The sequence below is a fragment of the Octodon degus genome, unplaced genomic scaffold, assembly GCF_000260255.1.
Source record: "Octodon degus isolate 3935 unplaced genomic scaffold, OctDeg1.0 scaffold00325, whole genome shotgun sequence".
In the NCBI taxonomy this organism is placed as follows: domain Eukaryota; kingdom Metazoa; phylum Chordata; class Mammalia; order Rodentia; family Octodontidae; genus Octodon; species Octodon degus.
In genome coordinates, this window is record NW_004524901.1 from 1103568 (window position 1) to 1114102 (window position 10535).

The 10535-nt window shown below is 35.6% G+C and overlaps 1 protein-coding gene across 1 annotated transcript; it reads right to left on the bottom strand.

Annotated features, from left to right (window-relative positions):
* Nucleotides 1-9232: 9232 nt before the first annotated feature.
* LOC101578116 (olfactory receptor 2B11-like) lies at nucleotides 9233-10171 on the bottom strand. The gene has a single exon (XM_004647784.2). It carries the CDS (start codon nucleotides 10169-10171, stop codon nucleotides 9233-9235), a length of 939 nt encoding a protein of 312 aa, XP_004647841.2.
* Between the last annotated feature and the right edge of the window lie 364 nt (nucleotides 10172-10535).

A 10535-nucleotide genomic window follows, 5' to 3' on the forward strand; every position in this document is an offset into this window, starting at 1 on the left:
CATTTAAATATTGTAAGTATGTGAATTCAGCAAAATAACCCAATGTACTCCAATAATCCACAATAGTAGTGGGTTATTCACAGAACTGGCAATGTCAGAAGTTGTTGACCTAAGCCTTTTACATCTCAGCATATTAATGAGTCTATTTTTTATATCTCATTTTCATACTTTTCTGCTGGATGGTTAAGACCAAGATAAAGCAAGACCTATATAACAAGAGTTGTAACTTTTGTATCTGAGAAGGTCAATCAAATCCCCTCAGGATTTACTCTGAAACCATGAACAGCAGTTTGTAGATCCTTGGTCAGTGTCAGCCATCTGGATAAGTCATGGGCATTACTTGACCAACTTCTTCTCTGTAAAAACCTGAGAGAAATTTTTCTCTCTAGGTAACTCTCCTTAGGCACACTCTACATCGTCGATCACTTTCCTCTGTGGTCCCATAATCTCCTTGATCAGAAAATTTGGGAAACAGCTGAGTTACAAGATGGCACAGTACAGGTTCTCTTATGTCCTGAGTCTTCACTGACCTTCAAAGGCTAAACCAAACATGTTGGCTATCCTTGTAGTCCTCCTTTTTCTCTAATTTTTTTGGTCTGAAAACATAAGTTGTTGACCTTCTAGAAGAGAAGCTTAATGATATTATTACCCTACAACATAGGCATTTGAGCTTAAAAATCACTATCTGTCTGAATATCAAATGTCTAAACTTTAAATCTGCATAGAATGTGGAAAAATAAAATAAATAAAATGATAAAATAAAAATGAAGAATTACAAATTTTTACTCAGAAATTTAGATATCTAACCATATAAAACATTGTAGCAGGACAGTCCTATGACATATTTTTCCTTGTCTCTTGTTTTCTTTTCTTACCTTTTTTTAAAAACATTTATTTTAGAGAGAGTACAGCAATATTTGATACAACATTAAAATCAGTACGCATTTAGAAAACAGAATGGCAGGCATTCCAAGCACTGCTCTAGTATTACACATTGCTGTCCTCAGTGCAGTTGCATAGTTCACAGGTATCAGCATATATAGTTAGTCAGGGTTAGAATCTGACCAATTAACCGGTAGTTTCAAAAACCTGATGAAGATTCTCAAGATCATCGCCTTAACCATTTTGTGTATATAAATGTATGATTTTGTTCCTGCCATGTTTCCTACCTTTTCTTCTTGCCCTCTCTTCATTGTTTAATTCTTAAATTCTCACTTTCCATTTAATTGTGTTATACCTTTCATTTTTATTTCTTCCTTTGAGTTCTTACACTAGGCAGACAATACGATAATTACACAAGTGGGTCTGGTTTATTTCACTTATATCTTCAAGTTGCATCCACTAACATATGAAGGCTTCAAGTTTATCATTATTTATAGCTGAATAATACTCAATTGTATAAAAAGATGACATATTTTTCATCCATTCTTCAGGTGATGGGCATTTTGGTTTCTTCCAAGGTCTGGCTATCAAATTGTGCTGCTATAAACACAGGAGCACATATATCATTATGATATGATGTTTTCATTTCTTTCAGGAAAATTCACACAGGGGAATAGCTGGATTGAATAGGATTTCTAGTCCTAGTTTTTTTAATAAACACTTCAATGAAAGTAGAAATTAAAATTTCCATTGATATCAGGAAAAAGTGTTCCAACATAAATGAAGACAGACTTTCAGAACTTGAAAACAAGATGGCAGATAGCAATTGGAAAAGGAATATTCACTTTAAAATAACAAGGATAGAGGAAATAACAATTAAACAAGACAAACGATGTTGTAAAGATAAACAAAAGTAAAGCTGATAGATGTTAATGTAAAAGAAGGAATCAACAACTAATAGACCAGGAGGAGGGGTTTCAATCCCCAGTCCTGTCTGCTGGCCCAGCCCCTGGCGCATGCTGAGATGGCTATTGAGACTGAGCACAGTAGTGAATGCTGTAATCCCAGGTCTTGGGAGGTTGTAAATAGAAGAATCACTATGAGTCCGATCTAGCAGTGAGAACCTGAAAACTTTGTTAGACCTTTCCCTAAAATTAAAACAAAGAAAATAAAAATTAAAAAAAACAACTAATGGACTTACTGCAGAATTAAGAGACACCTTTTAAGAAGAACAGCATGTTAATCAAATAATTTTTCATGAAATACAAGAGAAAATAAAGTTTTAAATTATTGTATGACACTAGTATGGTTCTGGTTCAAAAAGCAGATAATGAACACTAAAAGAAACTTACAAAATAAACTCCTTGATGAACATAGTAAAACATTTTAAATATGATTCTAACAAATGGAATTCAACAACATATTGAAAGAATGATCTCCTAAGAACATACTGGTTTTAAGTGAGGTGCAAATGTGGTCTGTTGGAAACCAAACGAGGAGAAGTGAGGCCTAATTACCTTCTTCTGTGACTATATGTAGAAATGCAGCAGGTTGTGCTCATAGGTAAAACAAAGGGACAATGGAATGTTTCCAGTTTTGGGAAAAGTAATACAGCTGATCCAGTTGTTCACCGAAACATATAATTAAATATAATAGGAGGCAGATGTATCTTGTGCTACTCTAAATGATGTGCCTGATTCTAAGTCAAAGTCAGATGATTGATGTTTTTCTGCCTACTAGAGTCAAGACTGCCCTACCACCAGCTCCCTGCTATTTTTCTGTTTCTCTTTCATCCTAATTTGCCCCTGATCATGGGAACAAATGAACTTAACTAGGTCTGTACAAGTGGTACCTGGGTAGGGAAAGACCAGAGTGGGCTGGTTCTCCACAGATGTCACTAGGAAGAGACCTGGATGGGAATGACTATTTTTCTACAACTGGAGTCAAAACAAGGACTTCATGGGTAGAGAAGTAGAAAAATGACCTGAGATTAGGAAAGTCAAAGAAGAGAACTGAAAAGCCCAAAATAAAGAAAAAAACAGCTGATTAGCAAAGTTCTTTCCTGAACAAAAAATGTAGTGTGTAATCAACAGAGAGCTCTGCAGCAAAAGAAAAGCAATGAAAATGAAACATGAGTGTGTGGTGAGAACTTTCAGAAAAGAAAAAATAAAAGGCAAAGTGAGCAAAGGAAGCAAAAAATGCAGCCAGGGTAAAAAGAAAAAAAAGCATGAGTGGAAAAACTTTCTCAGCCAGGGTAGTAAGTAAAGGCAAATAAATAAATAAATAAAGTAAGTAAGTAAGTAAATAAGTAAATAAGTAAATAAGTAAGTGTTTGAGGAAAAGCATTCTCATCCAGTCAGAACTATAATGAAAATGAGAGCTCAAAATAAAAATGAAAGAGAGAATTCAGAATTAAAATGAAAATGAGCTGTGGAGACTCATTGGTCGTTCAACATATCCCAGAGAGAAATAGCAGAATGAGGAAAAGACTGACAAGGGACAAGAGTTGACTTTAGGAGGAGGCCTGTTTGCCTGATGTTAGAGGACCTGAAGAACAACAGCATGGTCACTTATACCTTTGCAAAGTTAGTTTCACAATACATAGGTTGCCTATGTACTAGTATCTGAAATTGTCCAAGCAGGATGATTTTCTCCAGACTGATGTAGATTGACTGCTTTAGGCATGGTAGTCATGTCCTACAGTCACACATATGGAGTCAAACAAGGACTTCATGGGTAGAGAAGTAGAAAGAGAAAGGACCTGAGATTAGGAAAGTCAAAGAAGAGAACTGAAAAGCCCAAAATAAAGAAAAAAACAACTGCCTAGCGAAGTTCTTTCCTGAACAAAAAATGTAGCGTGTAATCAACAGAGAGCTCTGCAGCAAAAGAAAAGGAAGGAAAAATGAAACATGAGTGTGTGGTGAGAACTTTCAGAAAAGAAAAAAAAAAAAAGGTAAAGTGAGCAAAAGAAGCCAAAAATGCAACCAGGGTAAAAAGAAAAAAAAAGCGTGAGTGGAAAAACTGAACTGCATTCTCATCCAGTCAGCCAATTTCCAGCCACTTTCATCATGAAGTTCAGCAGCATCTAGATTAATGGGGCAACATTTGTTGATTGATACCTTAGCTGAATCATGTCAGGCTGCTTCAAAAGTATAGTATGTCTGTGGTTAGGCTTTGATTCTGCTGCTTACTTTATGATGCTATATACCAATGTAAGTGAGCTGTTTTGCCACAGGGAGTAAGGGACAGTCCCAACCTTTGCCAATTAAGGAAAAATATTTGTAGGAATTCACAGAGAATAAAGGAGAATATCAACCTGTGTCTGTATTTTGTTGATTAGGCTTTGGGACTAATATTGTTATAATTAAGGAAAAATGTTTTCAGGGATTTATAGAAACTGGTGCAGATTGTCATGAGGAACAATAGGTTTTGTCTTGGAGAATTATGGGTGGTCCAAACCTGTGTAAGTATTATTAAACTTAAGGAAAATAATTTGCAAAGATAGGATGTATTTTGCTGGAGAAAATTTCCTCAAGCTCAAACAATATTTTGTGTGGATAATATATTGCTTACTGTCAATTCTTGGCAACAGTATCCATATCTTTTTGAAGAAACTGAATGGGCCTTGAAGAAGTAGGAGGTATGCAGAGTTCCAGAAAAAAAAAATTAAACTATTTTCTGTGGTTATTTGGGAACTCTACTGGTATAAGGGCAGATTTTGTTTGTGTCATAGGAGAAGGGTAGATAGTATAGTTGCCTGTGTAGTAGTTTAACTCTGATTTCCTTACTAGTCAGAGTTTCACCTTACAAGACAACTGGAGAAACTAACCAGGAGGCAGCAAAACTCATCCATCAAGGAGGGCTGCCTTATAAGGGACTTTGGACGGGCCCTCGGAGGGGCGGGTGATTGCTGATCACAACTATCCCCCTCTTCAGCTAGAAGGAACCAGAATGATCTTAACCTATTGTGGTTACAGCAATGGGTGCTTTCTGAATATTGAGACAGCTGTGCTGGTATGGGCAGTCAGATAAGGTTGTGCTCTCAAAAAGTCAGTACAGATGCATTGTAGTCAAGGACAGGTATAGTTATTAAAGTCTTAACCTCAAGGCAAAGTGTAGAATGGCTGTACCTGCATACTCCTCCTGTGGATGAGTGGTAGTGATTGATGTTTAGAGGTTGTTGTAGTTGAAACAGTAAAGGAGAGTTATAGACCTGGCAAGTAGAACTGAGGCCTAATTGACCTCTTTTGTGAACACAAAGGAGAAAGACAAAAGGACAGAAGGTTGTGCTTCTTAGACAACTTGCAGGGATGATGGGCTCTTGCAAGTTCTAGGCAAAAGTTAATAAGGCTGAGATTTGGTACTTTATCTGAACATATACTTTAGTTTTTATAGGAAGCAGATGAATCTTGTTTGACTCTAATAGATTGCACCCATGTCTAAATGAATAAAAGTAGGACAAGCCAGATGCTTGGAGCTCTTCTATCTACTAGAATCAAGAAACCTTGGCTAATCTCATGTGAAAATATTTGGTGTTTGCTTGTTTTTCATTCTCATTCACCCTCAGGTCATGGGAACATATTAGCAGGACATAGGTCCCTACAAGTGGGACATGGGTGGGGAAAGACCAAGAGAGCTGGTTCTTCAAGGACAGAATCTGGACAAGGGACCTGGGATGTAAATAGACAGGTTTGCTACAAGTTGTGTCAGAGCAGGGACATACTTATAGGCATAGTTTGATATAATAGTTATTGAGAAAGTTGATTAATAGGAAGCAATATATCAAGTATAGTGAAACACAAGTGAGTAGTTGCTCACGTAGTCCCTTATCTATATGAATTAAATAGATCCCTGTATGCCTCAAGATAATTTCCTCAAGGCTGCTGGTATAAGTGGACAAAGTTTTAAAAATCATATTTAGTCAGTCTTAGTGGAAAAAAGAAAGTGTAGACTTTCAGGGAATAAATTTTTAAATGACTAAGTGAATACTCATTGTGCATTGAAAATTGATTTTATGTTTGTGTGAACTTTGTACATATTTCTAGTCAGGTAGAGAAGCATTTTCTAAGCATATACTGTCATTTTTATTGTAATATGAAAAAGTGTTCATTTCTCTTATCACACTAAGGCAGAAATTATCTAGGTTTCTGTCTAGTGTCCCTCTTTAAAACAAACTCTGGTAAACATTTCCCTACTCCATCAAATTTAACACTTCTTTAGGAAATCCTCATGTTTCAGTCACCTCAGGGGCTCATCACAAATTAGAATTCTAAATATTATATTTGCAAAAGACATTGGGTGCAAGACTTTCTAGTTGTTTTAACCATTCCACTTAGAATAGAGCATAATTCATTTTTTAGATGACAGGATAGCTCTAACGTGGAAAGATGCAGTCAAAATACCTTGTTTTGTAAATTTATGCATTACCTAACTGTAAACTTGCACTATTTTTAAATTTAAAATGTTTTTTCTTTGTTTCACTTGATGGGTTGCAATGGATGGCTAAAAAGTCTATGATGAAACCTGAAGAATCTATGCTGGAAACCAGAAGATAATATCCAAATTGAAGGTAAACACTGGAGCTGTTCCACAGAACAGAAACTGCAGAAATTATCAGCCTTTATTCATTTCTCCTTTATACCATCCAGAGGATGAGTTACTAAGGGTGGATATTCCACAGCTTAGGATGTAAAATTATTAAGCCAGTTTAGTTAAACCTCTAAACTCATCAAGTTGGCACAATCAACCAGTATAGTTATTAATATGATTTATGTTCTCTGATTTGTTATTCAGGAAACTCCTGCTTAAAAACAAAAATGAAGGGGGTTATCTTGGTCAAATAAAACTTCTATTTTTAAATTTTTAAGAAAACTGAATACTTATTTCCATAGTGGTTTTGCTAGGGTACTTTCTCACCAGTAATGTAGAAGGGATTTTTACCCTACAGTCTCACCAGCATTCGTTGTAATGTGATTTATTGATGATGGACATTCTGCAGTAAGATGTTGTCTCAGTGTTTAAATTTACATCTCCATAATGATCATCAATATTAAACATTTATGGTTCCCAATAGTACAGATAGATAATAAGCACATCTTCTACTTTCAACATATACATTTAATACAAATAGCATACAGGGACCTAATATTTCATAAACTAAAAGTAAATTTGTGTGGATTTTAAAGTTATGGCAGCTTCTTCATGTTTTCACGCTGTTAAAATCCTGAGGACCACTAATGTAGAAACAATAGCAAATCATTTTTCATATTTCTGCATGCAGATACAGATTTATAGCCTGATAAAGTCCTTGTCTTCACTTTAACAATGATATTGTGTCAATATATCTTCTGGAAGTGAGATTCACGTGCTCACACCAGGAAGGTTAATAGGATCCAAAGAACAAAATCATGTATCAAACGCCTATCACAAGGACTCTAATCCCATTAAAGAAGAAGGAGCCATCATGACTTGATCAATTTCCATGTAAAGTTGTTTTATTCAAATCATATAGGACAATATTTTACCATATATTTTTTAAAAAGGAGAATATAGTTTTCAAAAAAAAACTTAACTTTAGACATGGATGGTACCTTTTTGATCATCATTCAATTCTGAATTTCAATAAAATATATTCATTATTTAGGATATCAACTTGCTTTTGACGCTAAACATACAAATTCTTTCTCATCTTGCTTTTTCACAGTCAACAGGAATTCCTGACTGCTCCAATTCATGCACAGAAATGTTGTCAGGTTACAAATTATTATTAGTATCACTTCCTCCTGGATTTTAGAAGGGAAAGTTGAAAAATTATCTCTTTTTTCTATTCCTTGTAATATTTTGTTTTAATTTTCATTTTTGTCTGCTGATAGTAATTGATTTTCTTTTTAGTTTTGGTAATACACATTGATTTATTTTTGTCATGGACAGTATATACATGTACATCACATATCTTAATTCTTTAATATTTCAAAATAAGTTATTTAAATGTATAAACGATTGCACACTAATATATTAAGCAAATGTTATATTTCTTTATTTTAATGTCAAGCATCTACTTTAAACATCAGCCACAAATTTATTATATTTATTATTCTTCAAAAATAGAATGATTCATAAGGATTGTGCAGTGTTCCTAGGATGTTCACTGACTGTCCATGACTGCAGGGAATGAAGAAATGTTTCTTAGATTATGTTCACAGTGAGACTACTATAGAACACCACTGGACCAGAAAACAAGCTTCTGGACCTTTAATTGGTTACTTATTAAAAGCATGCATTTTATATGCCGCTAAGGCAGACAGGATTTAAGAGCAGTATTTACTTTAAAAATAAACTGATTCATCTTTTGGGCTTAGAGATGTAGAGTAAATCTTGACTTCCTTTGTATCTGTGTAAAGTTTGCATCAGATTCCTGCTCAGATCTACTTATAATTGTATGAATCATAGAGGGACTCTACCTAAAAGTTGGCAAGTCAAGAGTGATTTGTTCTAAATTATATAAATCATTTCATCTCCTTTCAAGCCTGAAAAGATCAATACTCAACTATCAATGAGCATCTAAAGTCTCTAATCATTGACGAGAACTCTAGTAACCCTGTATTGAAGGTCGGCCTGTACAAAAGTTAGACTTCTTCAGACAGAGACTCATCCATGCAGATTAGAGCAAGCAGTAATGACTTCCATTCTAAAGCCACACTGCCAAATCAGAAATAATGACATGATCACACAGACCATAATCTGTCTCAACAGCCATATAAAAGAGGATAATGTTTCACCTTGTGTGAGTCATTTTTTCCTTAGAACTATGCCCATCTAATTACTTAAGCTGAAGTCCATTTTCTAGATTCATTTATCTTGCAATTATGCAGCCATGCCACCTGCTCATTCTAATTCTGGTGTGTGTTTGCATGTACCTCATTGATGCAACCTGAGATGCTTGTCCATAATGAGAGCAAAGAAACTTCCCAGGACAAGCTGAGTTCACCACTTAGGGTTTGGAAGAACCTGAGACCTCACCAAGCAGTAACAGGAAGTGCATTGATGAAAGACTGCATGAGATTTCTATGGAGGTTAGTTTGAAATAATACATTTATACTATAATTTACATCAATATATTTTACTATTGATGTGTGTAGGAACCAGATTAGAACAATTTTCAAATATTTCAAAAGTATGCCCATCCACATGTATATTAGCTGAATATCACACTCAAAATTATCAAGAATATAAGAAACCTTACGCATTTTCTGAGATTATATAACTTGAGCTTAAAATGCCAAAGTAAGTTATTTTATAAATATGTAAAAATTCTACTTATTAAGCAATTTTATTTAATGTTTCCAAATTGTTACTTGGAACAAAAAATGCCCCTCACCAGCTTCTGTAATGCACCCCGCATGTCCTTATTCTTTAGGGTATAGATGAAGGGATTGAGTGTTGGAATCACGACCCCATAGAAGAGAGCCATGAACTTGGGCTGGTCCCTGGAGATAGAGGAGGAGGGCTGAAGGTACATGCTGACAGCTGGACCATAAAATAATAGAACAACAATGAGATGAGAGGAGCATGTGCCAAAGGCCTTTTTCCTTCCTTCAGATGATTTAATTTTCAGCACAGCACTTCCAATGCACATATAAGAAGCTAAAATTAAACATAGAGGAACAGCTATGATAAAAATGCAAGTCACAGACAGTGCAAGCTCATTAGCCTGTTTTTCACCACAGGCAGTCTTGATCAGAACTGGAATCTCACACAACAAGTGATCCAATTTATTGATGCCACATAGTGGCAGTTGAAGTGTAATGGTGGCCTCTGAAACAGCATAGATAACACCTGTCAACCACACTGTGGATACTAGGAGAAAGCAGATGTGCTGATTGATGACGAGGGTGTAGTGCAGAGGTCTGCAGATGGCCACATAGCGATCAAAGGACATAACGGCCAAAAGCAGACACTCTGTGGCCCCTGTTGTGCTGAAGACATAAAGCTGAACTGCACACCCTAGATAGGTGATGGTCTTCTTAGAGCTCCCCAGGTTAGAGAGGAGTTGAGGGACAATGCTTGTGGTGTAACACATGTCCAGAAAGGAGAGGTTGGTGAGGAAGAAGTACATGGGGCTGTGAAGATGAGGGTCTAACTTGGACACCAGGATGATAGCAATGTTTCCCATCATGGCCATGGGGTATGTTATCAGAAGAAGAATGAACAGAGGGAGCTCCAGCCAAGGTCGGTCAGCAAAGCCCAGTAGAATGAACTCCTCAGGGAGGCTTTCATTCATGACTCCCATTGTCTTCAATTTGTTTTACATAGTAAGAAAGTAACAAAAATCTAGTGTTCTGAAGAATGCTAATACATTTTTATTCATCCGTTATCTCATAAGATATATTGCAATAACTTTGGGGACAATAATTTAAGCAGTGTTGATCAAGTCCATCACTTTCTCTTGCAGATACTCTAATGTGAATTTTATTGCCTACAAAGAGTAAAATCATCATTCCAAAATGAAATTGTCTCCTCTATATGATAAGGTCACATCTTCAAATTCTGATGAAAATTTATTGCAGTGATTCAAGTGCTCTGAAAATGCAAAAATAATATTTTCATAAATTTAGCTTGCTTTAAAATAAGCAGAGAAGTCTGGTAAATTAATA